The 19,452-nt window shown below is 59.5% G+C and overlaps 1 protein-coding gene across 1 annotated transcript in view; it reads left to right on the top strand.

Moving 5' to 3' along the window:
* Positions 1–3,318: 3,318 nt before the first annotated feature.
* Positions 3,319–19,452, top strand: part of PPARGC1B (PPARG coactivator 1 beta) — a 44,386-nt gene continuing 28,252 nt past the window's right edge. The window contains exon 1 of the mRNA XM_066196892.1: positions 3,319–3,403. Coding sequence (XP_066052989.1) covers positions 3,320–3,403 — 84 coding nt within the window. The 5' untranslated portion in view covers position 3,319. The remainder of the gene's footprint in view (positions 3,404–19,452) is intronic.

The following is a 19,452-nucleotide window of genomic DNA, read 5'->3' as shown; positions in this document are numbered from 1 at the left end:
TCACCAGGCGGGGGGCTGGCGGGGACCCGCCGGCGGCCGGGGATGTTGTAACCCGGAGGAGCCCCATTTGCCGCTGCCTCTCACTGCCCGCTCCTTACAACATTTTGCCGTCCACAAACAGAGGCAGCTGCAACGTGAGAGAGAGGGCGGGCGGCCGCGGGGCCGGGGTGGCTCCTGCCCAGCCGGAGCTCATTGGCTCCCGCCGCTGTCCCGCGCCTGGCCTTTGGCAGGCTCAGGCTACCTTCAAACCCTGTCCCCTGCTGACCGCTGGCCCAATGACATTACTCACTCGCTGTTGTTTTGAAAGGACATTTGCGAGCTTTTCCTGTTATATTTTACCTCGGTAATGTTATCCCCAGCCCCTCCGGGCTGAGCATCGGGTTGCTGCTGCTGCTGCTGCTGCGGCAGCGGCGCGGTGCCACGGAGCTGCTCAGGCCAGGGTGGGCACAGGGGGCCTAACTCTGCTCCAGAGCTCCTGACGCCTCTTTGAGCCCATAAATACAGAAGTTGGAGCTCTGGCAGCTGCCCTGCTGTCAAAGCTCAGGGTCTGGTTGAGGAGGAGAGCTGTGAGCAGCACATGGCAGAGCTGCCCGGCTCCTGTGCACAGGGCAGGGTGTGTGACACGGGCAATGTGATGTCCCATTCACACCACGGCATTCCAGACACCATCTCTGCCCACCGCAGGTGTTTCAGTGGCTGCCACATGACTGGCTTCTGAGAAGGTGGAGACAACACCACTTAAAACATCTTGTCCTCCTTCGCCTCTCTCCTGGTGCTTCCGAAGGCCTTTTTATGAGTGTTATTCAACCAGTTCCTCCAGGAACTGCAGGGCACAGGGAAAGTGGTGTGATCTCCATTTCATAGGTGAAAAGAACCAAAAGGCACAGAAAAATGCTTGGACTGTGCAAAAGTCCAGAGCAGTCAGGAGCTGAAGTTGGGCAGGTTAACGTCAACTTGCAGCCCCGTGAGCAACTGCTCTTCATCCCACAGGATCCCACTGAAACCCAGAAGCAGCAGAAAATCCACTTGGCCAAGAAGCCCCCACTGCGCTCCGCTGTCCTCTGTCACCCTCCTGCCACAAGGGCAGCCTGGCCCCATTGTCACATCCAGTTTTGCCTGCAGGGCTGGAAGAAGCCTTAACCTGTCTGTTCAGAGGAGAAATGGGGCAGTGCAGGCTGGGCTTTGCTTTCCTCATGCTCCTCCACGCCTGGGGGTGGCTGCAGCCAGGGTGGGTGTCCTGCAGGCTGTGACCACTGGAGGCTGGGAAGGGCTCATCTCTCCGGGTTAGAAAGCAAGGGAGGAGGATGTGTTTGCACACGGGCCAGAAGGAAAAAGGTATTTCCGAAAAACCCAGCTATGCACAGCTTGATTTTCGAATGACAATTCTCAAGTAATTCCCACGAATGTTACTTCCTACTTGAGTGCAGCTGGTGCAAAGGAAATCACGAGATACTCAAGTGCAAACCTCGCCTTTTGTGCAACAAATTCCTCCCAAAGGACTACTCTGGGGGTGAGGCCTTCCAGCCCTGCTTTTTGCTCTGGTGGGGCAAACATCCCTTCTGTTCTCAGCTCATCTTCATCACTGCTGTAGCCTTCATCACTTGCATTTTCTGCAAAGAAAGGAATGCATGTCAGATCGCTGGTCACCTGGGAATTTGAGTCTCAGTCTTCAAGGGATTGCACATGCCCCAGAGCAAGGCAATTTCCTTCCTTGGCCCTGCTGACTGTGCTGTGCCCGCTGCGAGCTACAGCTGGGAATCCTGGCAGGGCATTCCAGGGCCCAGGCCTCCCACCCATGGGAAGAGAAGTTTCACTGCTGGCAGGGCAGCCGGAAAAGCACCTTGGGTAAGTGTTTTGGCACTTGATAACAGTAATTAATACTAGAGTGCACAGCAATGAGTTAGAGTTGCTTTGTCCCATCCCAGCAGTCAGGCCACCCTGCCTGCAGCTCTCATCAGTGTGACACAACAGGAGCTGTCCCTGACATCTCCCTTTGGAGCAAGGCTTGGGACCATCAGGGAAAATCCAGTGTCACTACATTGCATGGTGTTCACAACATGTCCTGAACCAAAGGGAGGCCAGAGGGAATTAAAAGAGTGGCTGGAAACAGCTCTGCCTTTGAAACAATGGCAAGGAGAACATGAGTGGGCAGTGGGCCTTTCCTGCCAGAGGAAGAAGCACTTTCTGTTCACCCCTCAGAGCCTGGCACAGAGCTCCCCACCCCAACAGCTCCACATCACTTTGCTCCATCAGCTCTTTACAGTGACCCTGCAGACCTGTCTAGGTGGTCTGGGGGGATTCAAGGCTCTGGAGCCATTAGGCTGCAGGTGTTGCCACTTGGTTGTGTATCTGCTAATTCAGGCTGCAGTGCCAAGCCCTGCTCTTTCCCATGTAATTGCTACGGGTAAGTAAATAGAACATTCGTGAGATTTTTGGTCCCATCATTAATTATTTCTGAAAGGGCTTTTAGGATACGCCTCAAAACCCCAGACAGAAAGATGACGTGCGTGACATCAAGATGCTCACAGCGGCAGCTGGAGTGAAAACAAGGAAAATCAGAAGATCTTTTGCTCCTTTTCACTCTTCACTGCAGTCCCCTGGTCCCACTTCAATGCAGACCCACAGAGCCTGGAAGTGACCCCTGGCCCAACTGCGCCTCTCAGGGTTTTTGTATCTCCACATGAGGTGATCTGGGGACTGTTGAGAGGTGCAGTTGGGTGCTCCCACTTTTAAACGCTGGCAGTTTCAAGGTGCGTGCAGTGGCATTGCTCGAAGTGGGCTCCCCCTGTGTGCGTGTCCCCGGGGAAAGTGCTCCTGCAGAAACTACTGCGCACTTTAAAAGCCTCAGAGAGAGCCTGGATGCTCCCCCTTGCTCTGACACGCTGCACCCAGCGCTTACACATCCAAACTCAGAGCCACCCAGGGGGCCGCGCAGCGGCAGCGGCTGCTGCTGGGCACCCCCACTTTTGACGGGGTGGCACTTGCAAGGGACACACCAAGCGGTGTCCCACGCGTGCCCGCAAATCCCTGGGGGCTCTCCCTCGCAGCGATCCCCCCCAGCCGTGCCGGGCTCCCGCAGCCGCGGGCGGGGGCTGCGGGCGGGGGCTGCGGGCGGGGGCTGCGGGCGGGGGCTGCGGGCGGGGGCTGCGGGCGGGGGCTGCGGGCGGGGGCTGCGGGCGGGGGCTGCGGGCGGGGGCTGCGGGCGGGGGCTGCGGGCGGCTCCGCCCCGGCGCTCCGCGCTCCCCGCCCCGCCGGCCGCCCGGCTCCCGCCGCCGCGCCTGCTGCATGCTCGGTGCTCAGCCCCAGCCGGAGGTGGAAGATGGCGGAGCCGGGGCCGGATTGCAGCTCTCTGCTCGACGAGGATCTCTCCTCCTTCGTCTTCAGTTACCTAGCTGACAGCCAGGTAGGGAGCGCGGGGGAAGGCTTCGCTGCGCGGGTCCGCGGCGCGCTGCAGCTGGAAGGGGGGGAACGGACAGACCCCCCCCTCGCTGCATGCCGGGGCACCCGGGGGAAGAGCGGGGCTGCGGGGCCCGGCTGGCCCGCCGGGCGGCCCGGGGCGGGCGGCGGGGCTGTTCTCCCCGCCGCTGCGGAGCCGTGCCCGCCCGCGGGGCTGTGCGCGCCCCTCCCGGGGCTCCCTCCCGGGCGGCCGCAGCCCCGCAGCCCCGCCGGCGCTTTCAGCACCACTCGCACGTGGACTCCCGCGTCCCCCCCCCCATTCCCCCGTGGGCCGGGGGTTTGGGGGGACAGGGGACAAGTTGATGGGTCGATGGGTTTCGGTGCGGAACCATCCCCTCCCGGTTGTTAACGGCTCCCCCAAAGGTGGGGAGGGGGCGGCGCGGTGCGGGCGGTGGAGGGGGGGGCTCCGCAGGGGGCTGCGCGGTGGGGGCTGACAGAGCCGGGCTGTGGGATGAGTCATGCCGAGCGTCAATTCCACGCATACGGGCTGGGATCTTGGGGGATGGAGGTTTGGGGAGGGGGGCGGGGGGGGGGTGGGGTGCGACAGTGACAGGGGTCTCGGTGCTGCGAGTCGCCGGCTCCAAAATGTGGATGGGTTGCGTTTTGGACGGAGCTGGGTATTAAAATCAGATTAAGGTTCCTTGGCAGCTCCGGCGGGATCACGAGAGCGAGCCGTGCTGGCTATAGGGCTCGCATGCTTTTCCATTTTGGGGGCTGCAAGAGAGGCGCTATACAATAAACCGGGCAGGAGCCGGGGCTGAGCCCGAGCACGGCCGCGCATTTCGCAGTCGACTCGATGAGGCTGCTGCAAGTGGAAGAGTTTTCTGTAGTTATGTATCATCCCCCCCCCCCCCCGACCCTTCACTTTCATAACCACGCATTACAAAATAGCTCTGATTGTGAAGCGAGCACATTCATCCCAACCCTTGCTCTCTCCCCAGTTCAGCCCCGCGATTGCAAACAGCAAAGGAGCGTGTTGTGTTTGTGGGGAACACAGCGCCGGGGCTAATCCTGCCGCCGTTTGGGTTCAAAACAAACAAGGGCTCGAGACGTGGTAAATCAGATTTGCCCGCGGTGCGTGTGCCAGACAGAACCAGGCAGGGCTTGCCACCAGGCAGATTGATGTAGTCCCGGCACCTCTGCTCAGCATGCACCAGCGCCAGAGCGCTCCGGCTTGGCACGGGACCGGGGGCAGAGCAGGGGGGAGGCAGCCTGGCTCCTTAACCAAGAGCTGCTGACAGGTTGATTACAGCAGAAGGGTCAGGAAAGGTGAGAAGTGGGCCGAGATTTTGTAAGCAAGTTTGTGGGTTTTTTTCCATTTTGTTCTTGCTGAGGGATCACGGTCGGCCGGTTGTGTGGGACACTGTCCCTCGGAGTGGGCTGCTTGTGTGGGATGCCATTCCCTGGAAGTACGGCAGAAAGGCTGCAAGCTCTCACCTGCCCCATTGCTCCCTGAGCAGGTGAAAGTTCCTGGCTCCACTTCCCGATGATAACCCTCCTGTTCTCCGGGTGTTAACCACGACATGAAAAAAGCCCTTATGGCTGCAGCACGTGCCTGGAGCCTTGTTTCTCTTTTTCTTCGCTTTTTGGTCAGCATTTGTTGTGCCAATTTAAGAATCTTCTTCCAAAAAGGGACTGCTAAGGGAGAGGGGGGGGAGGAAATCCTACGAACTGTCATCCTTCTCTGGTGCAAGCCCCACCATGTTGCAAACATTCCCTGGAAAATTTGGAACTGTGAAATGGCCTGTGCTGAAATGAGACCGCGTTGATGAAACGCAGTTGGCTGTGTCCCCTGTTTTCTCTCCCTGTCCCCGGCGTGCTCTCTGCTGGAGGGAGCAGCACAGGTAATGCTGGCCCGAAGTCTGCAGGTGTGGGAGGAGAGGGGCAGCGAGGGCACCGTTGCAGCTCGCTGCAGCTCCCGTGCAGCCCCTCCGTGCTCTCCCGCCCGGCGCCTGCTTTCGATAATTCCGTTTCCTCTTCTGCCCCCCACACGCGCCGAGGGGGCTCCGGGCTGGGATGGGAAGAAAAGAGAAGAAGGAAAAAAGGAAGATAAAACAGCCCCCCCCCCCCCAGCTATGATTTGCATGCGTTTGCTTAAGAACCGCCTGAAGTTGTAAGCATGTGTTGTGCCTGTACCTTAACCTCTGATGAAACTGGGGGAAGGCTCCAGCCCTGGCTCTGTCACATGCTGCCTTCTAACTGGGAGCGGGAGGCGGGCCGGGCTGGCGCTGACGTCTCTCCCCATTACTACTGTACGAGCCTCTGCTTACAACTGGGTTACTGACTGCTCCGTGTGGCCCCAAAGCTGCTTCCCCAAAGACCCCCAGCGCTCCAGCACGAGAGCACATCACCCTGAGAGGCTGCGCCGTCAGGAGGCCACGGGATGATGAATAGGAGCCGTTTCCTTCCTGGAAATTTTGAGGAACTGGGACTCTCCTGCTCTCTCGCTCGTGCTCCTCCCCAGTCCTTGCTTTCGCAGCAGGTTTTTGGGAGAGGCGCAGTTGGTGCAGGTGCCAGGTGGTCCCTTCGTCTCCAGGGGTGGGATCCTGAGCAAGGCTCTCTGGAAGATGGACGGGGAAGGTTTGGCAGGGGTATCTGCACCAGTCCCTTATTCATCAGGCTTTGTGCTGAGGGTGCCTGCTAACCTCTATTTACATATCGAGGACAGCGATGATTCACATGGTACCTGCATTGCTACAGAAAGAAAATCAGGGTTTTTCACTTGATATCTGCCTTTCTCCTGCCAACTCCTTTCTTCTTTTTTTTTTTTTCCCTCTTTTTTTTTTTTTTTTTTTGCAACAAAAAGAAAAAAAGTGATTTTGTTCTGCTGAGCCTCAAAATGTGTCATTTCTGGGCCTGCTTAATCCATTTTGTGCAACTCTGCTGCTCAGAGGTATGAAGCTGGTTGTAGCTGGTTCATCTGCTGGCACCAGGCACTGGGAAGTGCCAGCTCTGCTGAGAGCACCACGGAGCAGCTCTCAGCATCCCTGCGAGAGGCTGGAGCACTGTGCCTCGCACGGCTTCAATTTGTTTAAAAAACCCCAAACAAAGTGCAGCAGCGGGGGGGGGGGGGGAGGAGAAATAATAATAATTTAAAAACCCCCCAAAACCCAGGCTGCTTCTCAGAGGGAGGTTTAAAGATCACACGAACTGAAATACAATATTCCCTCTTTAACTTCCCAGCCTCCTGCTAACAGCTTAATCCATCGATGAGTGCAGGAGGCACAGCGAGCCCGCGCTGGGTTGGCGTTTCTTGTGATGAAGTGGGGATGCATCCCTGATTTCTGATATTCCTCACTGAGCTGACCGATATCCTGCTTTTTCTGTGGCTTTTTCTCGAAGATTTGGAGTAGGTTTGGACGACAGACAGCCTGAGGGCATGTGCAAAAATGCATCCTCAGCTGCATTGCTGCAGCGTGGGTCGAAGAGCTGCTGCAGTGCCAGGGCTGGAGAAGGCTGAAGTTTTCTGAGAAGCAGGGTGGCTGTGTCCTGGTGGCTGTCACCGTGCTGGAGCAGGGGTTGGAGCGTGCTGGGGGTGCTGGTGGCTGTCCCCACCACAACACAGGCTGCGGAGGCTGGCGAGCACAGCAGAGTCTGAACTGAGCCAGGAGAGAGAGAGCAGCCAGCAGCAGCTGGAGGGAGAGGAGTGCTGGAAGCTGCCCCTCAGAGCCTCCCCACACACCTGCCTGCCTTCCCCCCGAACTCTGAGCGGTGTTCCCCACTCTGGCAGTGCCCCAGGGGTGCCCCACGCCGGGGGTTTTCCCCCACCTGCCTGCCTGCGCATCCCTGCCCCGCTCTCATGCCGTAATGGAAAGGCACCTCTCCAACAGGTGAATAATTAAGGGCTCAACGAGGGCCTCCAGCAAAGGGAGCTTTGTGAGCGAGAGGGATCTCTCTCACATTAACCTTTCCAATGTCAAAAGCCTTTTTGTAGGGAGGAACTCCACTTACACGAGCTGCTTGGCACGGATGGGTGTCTAATTAAAAACGCTCTGGGAATGCCCCTTCCAACCCCAAACTCCTGTTTTTGGGGAGTGGGTCCCATGGCCCTGGTGCAGGGCTGGGGACATTGATGTCCCAGGCTGGCTCCTGGCAGATGGTTTGTCGTGGTGCCAAGGGCAGGAGCCCACCAGGCTCTGAGGTCCCCTTAGGTGGGGCTGGGGGCTGTGGCAGAATATGGGGCGAGGAGAATGGATTCGAAATGAGGAGTAGGGTTAGAGTAGATATTAGGAAAAAAATGTTTCCTGGGAGGGTGGGCAGGCCCTGGCACAGGGTGCCCAGAGCAGCTGCGGCTGCCCCTGGATCCCTGGCAGTGCCCAAGGCCAGGTTGGACAGGGCTTGGAGCACCCTGGGACAGTGGGAAGATGTCCCTTCCCATGGCAGGGGGTGGAATAGATGAGCTTCCAAGTCTCTTCCAACGCGAACAATTCTATGATCCCACGAAGGACATCATCCCCCCTGGCCGGCATGTGCCAGCACCGCGGAGACTTGGGGACATCACTGGGCTGGGACAGAGGCACTGCGCAGGGCCAGCCTGTGCTGCCGCCGCCAAATGCCGCCACCGACGCCACCACTTGTGCCTGCCCGTGGCCCTGGGGGGGAGATGGTGTCACCGGGCCGAGTGGCACGTCGCTGCGGGGGCTGTGCAGCACGGGCCGTGTCGGGGGAGGGAAGCGCCGTCCCCAGAGATGCGGCACCGCGCGTGTGGCGCTGCCGGCGGGGCCGTCAGGCGCTGGCGGGGCCTGGGCCGCGGACACGTTCGCCGGAGGAATCGGCTTCAGGCTCCCGCAGCTGAGCCCCGCTCCATGGCAACCCGGCGCGGGCTTATATTTCTCGTGACTGCTTGGCAGCCTGAAGTGATTTAGCAGGGAGGGGGGGAAACTCTGGAGGCGCCGGAGCCGCGGCCAGCGCGGCCGCGCCGGGGTGACCGCCACGCTCCCCGGGCGGCCCCTTCCCACAGCAGTGCGAGGGCAGGATCGCACCGCCTGCACAGCCGCCTTCTCCCCAGTGCGCGGACAAGGGTGTTCGGAGCCGCCCGTGCTGTAGAGAGGAGCCAGGGACTAAAGGTTGAAGTTAATGGGGCGGGTGGTCAGGTGAGGTAGTGACCTACTTCCAGGGGCAGCGGCAGCGTAGGCGCTGGGTGATGGTCCAGCCAATGTGTTTCCCTTCCCTTATCGCCCGGCCATTCTGCTTTTCAGCACTTTTCCTGAACTCTGGCTCGCAAATTATTATTTATCTATTTATGGCGGTCTTTTTTTTTTTTTTTTTTTTTTTTTTTTTTTTTTTTTTTTTTTTTTTTTTTCCCCTCTTTTTCTTTCAATAACGGGAGCTTCCAAGAAACGCCGAAGGACTTTGCACAGACCTGGCTGCGCTCAGGGTCTCGTCAGCCGTGTCCTTATCCAGCCCCGTCCCGCTGCACTTCCCCACGTGGAGCCAACAGCCAAGGCCGAGCTGCTGCGTTAAACCCATTCGCTTCTGAGTTAACGCAGGGAAAAGTAAAAGCAGGAAGTCTCCTTCGGCCCTGGGGGATCTGGAAACCCCCACCCCCGGGGGAGGGGTTCTTCATGCGGCAAGCGTGGTGTCTCTGCTGCTGGGGGATGTGGAGAGGAGGTGGCAGCCCTGGGGACACGGTGGCAGCCCTGGGGACACGGCCCCAGCCGGTAGCCAGAGTAACCTTTGATCTCTGCCGGCTCTGGGCAGATGTGGGGCTTAGGGAAAATACTTCCCTTATCTCACATCGCACTGTCCCGAGGCAAAGCCGGCAGGCTCTGGGAGCTGGGTGGGCGCCCCAGCACCAACAGCTTCCTTGGGGGAGCATGATGATGCTGAAGGGCGCCGGGAGCTTTTTACATCTGGGTCCCCCCTGTCCCCATGCCCACCCAGCAGCTGGCAGAGGAGCCTGGTGATGGGGACAAAGGCTGGAGAGACCATCGAGGGCCGATGTGACACTTCTCCCCTCCCCTGGGATGAGCAGCACATGCTTTATATGGATGTTTTTGTGCTGAGGTGGCGCCTCAAGCTCTTGCAGGGACTAGAGTTGCAGGGCAGCAGCATATCTTTACTGAGATGCATTTTCTGAATTCTTCCTGTGCGCCCTGCGGCCGCAGCCCCTCTGCTGAGCCAGCGCACGGCCAGGCCCCTGGGTTCCTGTTTCAGTTTGCTGCGAGTTTGACTCAGAGAGCAGAAGCTCAGCGCTGCTGTCACTTCTGCTCCCCCCCTTTGCCTGGGGAGGCTGCAGGACCCGGTTTGTCCCTGGCACAGCGGTGTGGGAAGTGTCATCCTTTGTCCCCCGCTGCCAAAAGCTGCCTTCCCCACCTATTCCCCGAGGAACCCTCATTTCCTAATTTTCATGGACGTCAAGAGCAAGGAAATCCTGTGGTGAGGGCCGAGCGTCCTGAGCCGCGGCTGGGGCAGTGGGGATGGGAGGAAGCCCAGCTGCCTCTCCTCATGTTTGTTCTCCTCCCTCCTGCGCCCTGCAAGGGGGGATGTGGCTTTCACAAGTGACAGCTGGGGACCTGGCTGTCCTGCCACGAGGTGACCCAGGGCTGGAGCAGCCCCAGCTGTCCCTGGGGGTGCAGGGGAGCTGCCGAGCAGCGTTTCTGCTGAGCCTTTCTTGCATTTTTTTTAGCCCAGTTCCTAGGTAAGAGGGAGTCGTGCTGTTGTTTTTTCATGAAGAAAGTGCATCTGTAGCTGCAGGGTGTTCAGGAGACTGCCATGACCCCCTGCATGCACACAGGACTGGCAGGGCTGGGCTGCAGCCACGCTGGGCTGGAGCTGAGAGCAGCACTGGTCACACTGGGGACACGGCTGTGCACGTGCCGGGGTGACAGCGAGGAGCTGGAGGTGACAAACATGGCACTCACAGCTCTCCTGGAAGGATGAAGCAGGGCCAGGCTCTGGCTCTCGTTCCCCTGCAGAGGCCAGACCCTGTGCCAGCGTGGTGTGGTGACACTGGTGGGCACAGAGCTGGTGGCCGTGGTCCTTTGCTCCACGTGTGATGCCCAGGCAGAGCCCACACTCCCGGGCTGGGAGCAGGGCGGGATCCCAGTGCCCGTGTGTGGGGTCAGGGCTTGCAGGCAGCGCCAGCCGGGGGCTGCACCTTGGTTCAGGTGAGCTGCCAGCACCCACTCCTGGCCCCACAGGGTGCTCACCAGGCACCAGCACGGCGGGGCTGAACTTTGTCCAGCTTTAGTCCTCTGTCCTGATTTCTTGGCACTTCCCCTGCCTCAGTGCAAATGTTTGCAACTTCCACGGGCCTTGGCTTCCAGCTAATTAAACTGCATTCCTGTTGGCTCCCTGCAAACCGAGCTGCTTCCCGTTGCCCCCGGGCTCGGGGACCTGCGGCTGTGCCCGTGCCAGGTGTGTGTGGCTCAGGGCCACCTTCCCACTTCTTAATGACAGGAGGATTTTCAAACCTTCCCCTCCAGCAGCATCAACCCCAGAGCTCTGCAGAGCTGGAGATTTAAACCACCGGCATCGTTTCTCCTTTCGAGCAGGCTCGCGCACAGTCACGACGAAACCGTGCCGATAATGAAAAGGGAAAAAAAAAAAAATCGCGATTTTTTTTTCTTAAAAAGGAAGTTTCTGTTTCTGTGTGGGCCCCACAGGGAGGCTGGCGCATGCGGGTTTCCAGTGCTAGAACCCATTTCCCAGGTAACAGAACTCAAGCCTGTGAGAACTGTGTGGTTTTCTCAGGCTGAAAGGTTGGATGGTATTTGAGCTGCTTTTTTTTTTTTTTTCCCTTGTTGCCGTGTCCTTTTAAGAAGGAATAAGTATGTCTATTTATATGTATTTTGAAAATGAAAGCACGTGGCCCGTGTCCCCAGAAACCCTCACGGTACATGCTGTCACCCAGCTCTGGGGGGGACACTGCTTTCCCCCAGCCCACCCCAGCAGCTGAACTGGGGAGCAGCCCCTGGAGCTTGGGGTGAGCTGTGCAGGACATTCTCTTGGGAATTCTCCATGGGACCTCCAGAGGCTTTGGGATGTGGATGCAGCAGGAAGGAAGTTGGTGGCTGAGAGGAGAGCAATGTCATGGAGGGAATGTTGGGAAGGGCTGGAGCTGCTGCCTTTATTTACTCCTGTTCACTCCTCCTGCCCATGCTGTGAGTGGTGCTGCCTGGCCTGCCTGCAGTGCTGGCTTCTCCATTCCTCTGCTTCTGGGATGCAGGGTGGTTTCCCTGGGGAGAACTGAGAACTGCTTGCCCTGGCTGCCCTCCTCTCAGTGTCCACCTCAGTGTCCACCAGTGCCCGCTGCCCATCTGCCCAGAGGAGCTGGAAACCCGTCTGCACTTTCAGCTGAGTCGAAAATACATGAAAGGCAGATTATCGGGGGAGACTGTCCTCATCTCCGCTCGCTTATGCCAGTGCAAGGACCTGGAAATCCAGCTTTCAAGTTTCTCTCTGTATTTATGTAACCCAAACGAACTCTTTTTTGGAAAGAGCCACTCTGTCTCATTTAGATACCTAAATATAGCAGCTGCTCCGGAGGAAGGATTAGCCTGCGAGTGCCCTGGCGGGTATGGGACCTTTGTGCACGGGTGTTATGGGGAGGTTAAACCTCATTCACTGGGGCCTGGGGGGATTATTCCCCTTGCCATTATCAGCATGGGCTTGCAGTGTTCCGGGTCAGCGGGGAGCTCACGGCAGTGACCGGGTTGGGCAGCACAAACCTGTGGAGATGTGGGCTGCGGGGTTTTTTCCTTTCGAGGCCAGGGCCCATCTCTGCCCGAACACGCCGTTTGTTGTTGTGCCATCACCTCCCCTTGGAGGGAGGATCTGTGCTCCAAAGCACTGAAGCAGAGCTGAGCTATGGGCTGAAACCTCCTCATCCAGCCCTGCCAAAGGGCCCCGTGGGGCTGCAGCACCTCGGGGTGATCAGTCAGGGCTGTTGGAGAGGAATCACCTCACAACACTGGGTGGAAAGGCAGGGAAGTGCAAGGGTCCTTTTGCCCCTCAGGCAGCAAAGCCCTTGAGCACCTTTAGGGAAAGGTGTGGGACCAAGCCTTTGAAATGGCAGGCTGAGGGACACCCCACCCACACATTTCCCCTTGCCAGGGATGTGTATGGGCATTCAGGGACACCCACCCTCCTGGGCACCAGGGCCTGTGCACTTCTCCAAGAGGCAGGTGTTGGCAGAATCCGGGCACTGTGCACATGCCATGGACCCACTTCTGCATCTCCACTCACACCAGAGCTCTTTGCCTTTGGAGTGAGCACAAGAGATGGGTCTGACCACGTGGCGTGGGGGGGCTCCCGTGCACCCCTGGGATCGGCCAGGCTTGCACCTTGCACCGAGCCTTGACGGAAACTGAGCTCCTCAGGAGGGCACGGGCCGACCTTTGCTTTTGTCTCGTAACATTTCCAACTGCCCTGCAGTGAGGGTGCCGTGTGCCCCTTCCAAGGAAGTGGGGAGCAGCTGTTTGTGTGCTGGTGTCCCAGGGACTTGGGGACACGTGCTGCAGGACTATCTGCAGCTGGCTCTTTTTAAGTGTGGAGAGAGCACATTTGTGTTTCCCTCTGCTCCCACCTGCTTTGCAGTGCTGACACAAGATCAGCTCCCCAGCCTGGTGCTGCTGCAGGAGCGTCTTGGGATTTGCAGACACACAGGAGCTGCTCTGTGTTTCCTGCAGGAAAGCAGAGGGTCCCTCAGCTGTTTGAGCACTGCCCCTCGTGCTTTTGGCGTTGCTTCCTTTGCCCGCAGCGGCTTTGCCTCCCTGCGCACCTCATCCCCCCCCACTGCCCATCCCCGTGCCCAGCTCAGAGCTGCGCAGCCCGTGGTGTGCAGGCTCCTCTGCCACCCCTGCCATCCCCTCGGGGCAGGAGCCACCTGGCTGAACCGTGGGACCCCAGGGATGTGTCTGTGAACACCTGCCTTCACACAGTGCCCTTGGACAACCTTGTGAGCCCCGGTGCAGCGTCCCCTCAGCTCCCATTGCACTGCAAGGACCAGGCAGGTCCTGCCAGGGTGACGCCCTGCTCAGGTCTGTGTTGTTTGGCCCTAGCAGGGTGCAGGTGAAATGCAGGAAGGCAGAGGCCGTGCAGTGGAGGGGGAGGAGGCTGCACAGTGGGGCTCCACGCTCGCAGTGTCCCCAGGATCCCCCGGCTCCCTGGCAGATGGCTGCAGCCCTCCTGCCCTGCTCCGAGGAATACAAATGTGCGGCGGATACGGTTACCGGGCCCCGGCAGCGGTGTTGGCTTTCATCTAGATCGATATCCCTGCCGGCCTGCGTCTGCAGGAGAGCTCAGCTGGCAGCACAAGCCTGCCCTGGAGCAGACACCCTCTGCCGAGGCTCTGCAGCCCCTGCCCGTCCGTGTGTCCGGCTGCCTCGGCGTGGAGGCAGCGCCGGTGCCGGCCGCTGCCGCGCTGCCCGGCTCCGTCATGCGTAAAATGTAATAAATAGGGCCATAAGCCTTTTACAAAGTCTATTTCCACTCTTGGATCCGGGATTTAATGCATGGCTGCTTAGAGAGGCTGAGGATTTCAGGGGTCAGCAAGGCTAATTGCACTGCTGGAATAAAAGGGTGCGAGGCGAGGATGCTGCGTGGGGGCGGGAGGGGGTGCCGGGGGTCCCAGCCTCGTGTGCTCCCTGCCAGCAGCCCGGCAACGCCACGGCCATGTGTGGCAGCTTGGCAAGGGCTGGGGTCCCCAAGGAGGGCTCTTTAGGGGCTGGGGAGGCCGAGCCAGCTGGGGAGTCGCATGCTGCAGGTGTTCGGTTCCCCAGTGCTCCGTGGTGTCCCTGTGTGTCTGACCAGGCACGGCTGGCTGGAGCCCTTGATCTTAGATTACCTGCAAGCCAGGGAAAGCCTCTGCAGGGCCAAGGGCCAGTGAGGATCGGGGCTGGCCCGATGCCAGCTCAGCCCCAGCCTGCAGCATCTCCTTCAGCTGCAGAGAGGAGCTGGGTACCACCCTGCCAGGCTGTGCCAGCAGGCCCTGATGCCACAAACTGGGATGTGAAGGGATGTGCGTCCTGCTGACAGGGAGACAGCCCCACTGGGAATAGAAGGAGCTGGGTACCTCTCTGCCAGGCTGTGCCAGCGGGCCCTGATGCCACAGACTGGGATGTGAAGGGATGTGCATCCTGCTGACAGGGAGACAGCCCCACTGGGAATAGAAATGCAGTGCTGGGGCACAGACCTGAATGGGTGCTCCAGTGCTGGGTGTGCTGGGTTGGGGTCAGGACCTGGACGGAGCTTTCCTGGAGGTGCCAGGGAGAGGCCAGCGGGATGTGCAGGCTGTGCCTCACCAGGACAAGTGGCAGCCACGCTCACCCTGTCAGGCAGGGGGACCCAGATGCCCCGAGGCCGCCGGGTGCGCGCCCCGTGCCAGCCGCTCGCCGTGGCGGGGCCGCGCCGCCGGCCGCGGCAGACGGAGGCCGCCAGCTCCGCTCAGTGACTTCGCCGCCTGATCCCGTCATCTCCATCTCGCGCCAAGTGCTGAAGTCGCCATGGAAACCGGCATGGCAGCAGCCTCGGCGGCATCCTCGCTCCCAGCGCCCGGCCCGTGCCGCGCCGGTGGCGGGTGACCCGGGACACCGCTGCCGGTCCCCGTTCCTCGAGGGGTCAGCCCCATGGCTGGGCTCGGGGGTGCACATGGCCTGGGCCCAATCCATCGGAGCTCCTCCATCCCGCAGAGCCCCGCAGGGAGCCCGAGAGTATCGCTATTAATGGTACCTGCTCGCAAAGTTATCTTTAGCTGCTGCACCGCTCCCACCTTCATTCATGACAGCCACGGTGTGGGCCTGACTCTTCACCCTGCTGCTGGAGTGGCTTCGAGGTAACCCCGGCATCCCCAGGTGCCCCCCGTGCCTTCCAGCACTCAGCAGCCTTTCCTCTGCCTGTGGGAAGGGATGGGCTGCAAACCTTTCCCTGTAGTGGGAAATGGAGCTGGATTCTTTTTTTTTTTATTGCCAGGGTTCATTTTTCTGCCGCGACCGTAACTCTGAACTCTGCTTTGCCTTTGCCTCTCCTCCCACGTCGCTCCTGTGCAGCAGGGCTGTGCCTTGCCAAAGGCTTTTTCCCTGGAGCATCCCTGCTGGAAGTCCACGCTGGTGCTGGGATTTTGCTTGATCAGTGGAGGAGGCAGTGCGTGAAGTTGACTATTGGGGATGGAGTATTTTCCACTTGGATTTCAGTGGGTGTTTTCATAGGTTTCAAGCTGTGGTCCACCCTTCCCAGCATCTTTCATCTCCAGAGCTCACACAGCTCCTGGGAGGGTGCAAGGCCTTTGAAAGGGCTTTGAGGATTCAAGGGCTCATCCCACTGCTTTGAGGCAGCATCTCCCACCGTTGCCAGGGAAAGGCCTCTTTCTCCTATTCTTGAACTCGGCAGTCACCGAGTTCCTCAGGTCCCTGGGTTAATCTGTTCCTGCCTTTAATGAGCTGCCTCATTAAAGTGTTTTTTCCCTAATAACCAACCCTCTGGGCTGGGTGATGTTCAGCTGCAGACAACTGGAGACCTGCAGACTGCAAAGGGCTGTTCAGGCTGCGTGTGGGGTGCAGGATGAGCACCATCCCTCTTCCCCCACACGGTGCCAAAAAGGCTGTGAAGGGAGCAGCCCAAAGCACCCCAGACCTGCCTCTCCTGGGCTCCAGCACCAGATTTACTGCAGCCACAAACTGCACTGGGGTTGGCATCTGCCTTTGGGGTGCAGCAAGCTGGGGATACTGGGACTAACCCATCCTGCTGCAGAGTCTTCCTACAAAATGTTCTTACCCAGGGATGTGCAGCACTGGGGCTGGTGCACCTCACCCTAGGAGCCGAACCTGTGGGTACTCACCTGCACCCCTTGGGCTGGGAGGCAGCTGCCCAGCCCTAATGAGGGGATTTGAGCTGCTTGCCTTGGTGCCTGGGAGCTGATCCAGCTGGTTTGGATAAATGGAAGTGGAAATCTCCCTCCTGGGAGGCTGCTCTGTGTGGAGGAGTGCACACACAGCTTGCAGCCGTGTCCTCCCGGGAACATCCATCCTGCAGGCATCTGTCCCACCTGGTCCCCTTGTCCTGCGGGCGTCTGTCCCAGCTGGTCCCCCACCTCCGTGGTGGCTGCCCTGGGCAAGCAGGACGAAGGGTGGGAGCCCTTGGAGCAATGGCTACGAAGGAGCAGCTCCAGCAGAGCCTCTGGTGAGGTGGCAGCGCCTCGGGGCTGCCACAGCCCCTGTCCCCAGGCTGTGGTTTTTAGGGTGTCAGTGATGCAAGGCAGGAAGGTGCCTGGTTCTGGGGCTGCTCCGTTTATATTTAGCTGACCCAGTTGCTGAGCGGGGGCTGCTGGTCCCTCCTGGTGCTGCACTTGGGGTGCTGTGAGGGAATGCAGCAGCAGAAGCACCCGGCTGGGAGTGCAGGGCCAGGCTGCATCCCTGTACCCTGCATTCCTGCATCCCTGCATCCCGCATCCCTGCATCCCTGCATTCCTGCATCCCTGTACTCTGCATTCCTGCATCCCTGCACCCTGCATCCCTTCACCCTGCATCCCTGTACCCTGCATCCCTGCATTCCTGCATCCCTGTACTCTGCATTCCTGCATCCCTGCACCCTGCATCCCTTCACCCTGCATCCCTGCATTCCTGCATTCCTGGATCCCTGTACCCTGCATTCCTGCATGCCTGCATCCTTGCACCCTGCATCCCGGTACCCTGCATGCCTGCACCCTGCATCCCTGCACCCTGCATCCCTGCATCCCTGCAGCTTGCTCTGGAAGGGCTGGACAGTGCTAGCACCCACTCTGCAGCCTGCCACCCCCTCAGCAGCCCTTACAGCCTCCCCCATCCATCCACCAGCACCCCAGATTCCCCCAGGGAAGGAGCAGAGGCAGCAGTTGCTGCTGGAGGGAGCAGCCTGAGGTTGTGCACAGGCTGAGGCAGGACCAGGCAGTGCTCAAGCCCCGCTCCTGGAGGCATCCCATGGGGTTATCCTGCCCTCTCCAGCCTCAGCTCACCCCGCCAGCATCCTGTTGCTGTCTGCGGTGGGTGCTGCCGGCGTGTGAGGGGCTTGAGGAACTCCTGGAAAAGCGTTGGGCTGCCAAAACACATCCTCTCAGTGCCAAGCACCTGCGAGGGAGCCGCTTCCCCAGGGCAGGAAGGAGATGAAAGGAAAATCTCTTTTCAAAGGCAGGGTGGCCTCCTCCCCGGGATCAGGGCATGCGGCCAGGATGCTTTCCCGAAAAGAGCCGCTCTCCCTGCCTGTGAGGGGCTGGAGGGGACATGGTGTTCCCATCCTGATGGCCCCGTGGCTGGGTGTTTCCAGGGCTGTTGTGGTTGGCGCACCTGGAGAAAGGCGAGTCCCCAAGGCAGGTCAGAGCAAAGCCCTTGCTGCGGAAAGGGAAATTAATTATGGGCACTTTGGTGCGCTCCGAGCGACTGCGAAGGCTGATGTTTCTCCTGTTGGCTGATAAACTAATTGCAACGGCAAAACCTCAACAAAAGCCAGGCTCTTAAATGCTTTCTTAATTAATAATTCTCAATAATCACTTGACGTCAATGACCAATTAAAACTTTGGAGAAGGGAAGTTGTTGTTTAGTGCCCGATACCTTTGCTCCTCCAGTGCCTGGGGCTCTGATGAGTCCTGCAGAAAAGCACCGGGAGGGCCAAGCCCGATGTTTTCAAAGGAAGACATTAAGCAGGAAAAACGTGAATATTCACGTGAGTGTCCGCAGGGACAAGAGGAGGGAAGCTGAGCAGTCACTTGGCTCTGGTGCTCCCTGCTGAGCAGCCAGCAAGGGGTGGCATTGCAGGCACCCAGAGGGGGATCACCCAGGGGTGCCCCTTTCCTGCCCCTCTGGTGTGCAGAGCCCCCAGGGGCAGCCCAGATGGAAGGGCAGCTTTTCAGGGAGTCCATATTTAAGGGATCTTTAAGGTCCTGCTGAATGTCCTGTCCCATGGTGGGTCACCTCCTTTTTATTTGTCATGTGCCTCCTTCTCCTCCTTCTCTTTCTCCTCCCCACAGCCTGGCTGAGGTCAGCATCTCCCTGCCAGGCCTGAAAGCATCACCAGCTGGATTTTATTGGGTGGGAGTTGAGTGGTCCCCAATCCATCTCCTGTTAAGTGGAGCCTCTGGAAAGCTGCCATCCATCTCCCTGCAGTGCTCCTGGCTGCGGCGCAGTGCTGGGAGGGTTAATGTCCTCCTCCTCCTCCTCCTTCTTCTCCTCCTTCTCTCAGCTTCACAGCCATCTTAAAACTGCTGGAGCCAGAGCTGTGCACTCCCTGCTCGCACTCCTTTTACAGTATGGGCAGGCTGGCCAGGGCTCCTCCATCCATCCAACTCTTTTCCTTCTTTGGATGTCCCCTGCTCTGGCTGCCCAGGCACTGCCTCCCTACCACGGGATGCCCGGGGCCAGGGGCTGCCCAGGGCTGGCCTCAGCAGTGCCAGGGGGAGGTTTTTGCCCATGTTTCTCCAGGAAAGATGCCAAGGTGGATGCCAGCAGCTCCCGGGCACCGATGGCACGGAGCGAGCTCTTTATACCTGCAAATCCCTTGGCGGGCCTTAGGAAAATCAAGGTGGGAGAGGGTCAGGGTTGGCAGCCAAAGGAGGGTGAGGAGCGTGGCAGAGGGGGGAAGGAGCTTTGTGGCAGAGAATCCCATTGGAATGGGCACGGGGCTCCTCCCAGCAGGACAGCAGCAGTCCTGGAGTGGGAGAAAAGCAGTGGGAAGGCTTCCAGTGCAGGCAGAGAGGGCAGAGCCTCGGGCGGGCGGGCTCTGCTCCGCACTGAGCCCTTCCCCTGCCTGTCACCTCTCACAGCTGGGCTCGGGGCTCCCGGGGGTGTTGCTGGCGGCCGTGGGAGAGTTGCTGGAGCCCGTGCTGATGGCCAGGCACAGCCCCAGCCCTCCGTGTGTCAGGACAGCAGCAGCACGTGCTCCTGCCTCTGTACCCCAGTGTGGCCTCTTACCCAAATTCCAGCCACTGCCCAAGGGTTTATGCCCCTCCTGAACCGGGGGGAAGCAGGGGAGAGGCCTCTGGGGCCGAGGGGGGAGGCAGAAACAGGGCGTCCCTGTGTCCCCTCTGTG

This window comes from Chamaea fasciata, unplaced genomic scaffold (assembly GCF_029207755.1).
Source record: "Chamaea fasciata isolate MVZ Bird 193981 ecotype frontalis unplaced genomic scaffold, bChaFas1.0.hap1 SCAF_15, whole genome shotgun sequence".
Taxonomy (NCBI): domain Eukaryota; kingdom Metazoa; phylum Chordata; class Aves; order Passeriformes; family Sylviidae; genus Chamaea; species Chamaea fasciata.
The sequence above is the reverse complement of the archived record's forward strand: the minus strand, read 5'-3'. Positions and strand labels throughout refer to the sequence as shown.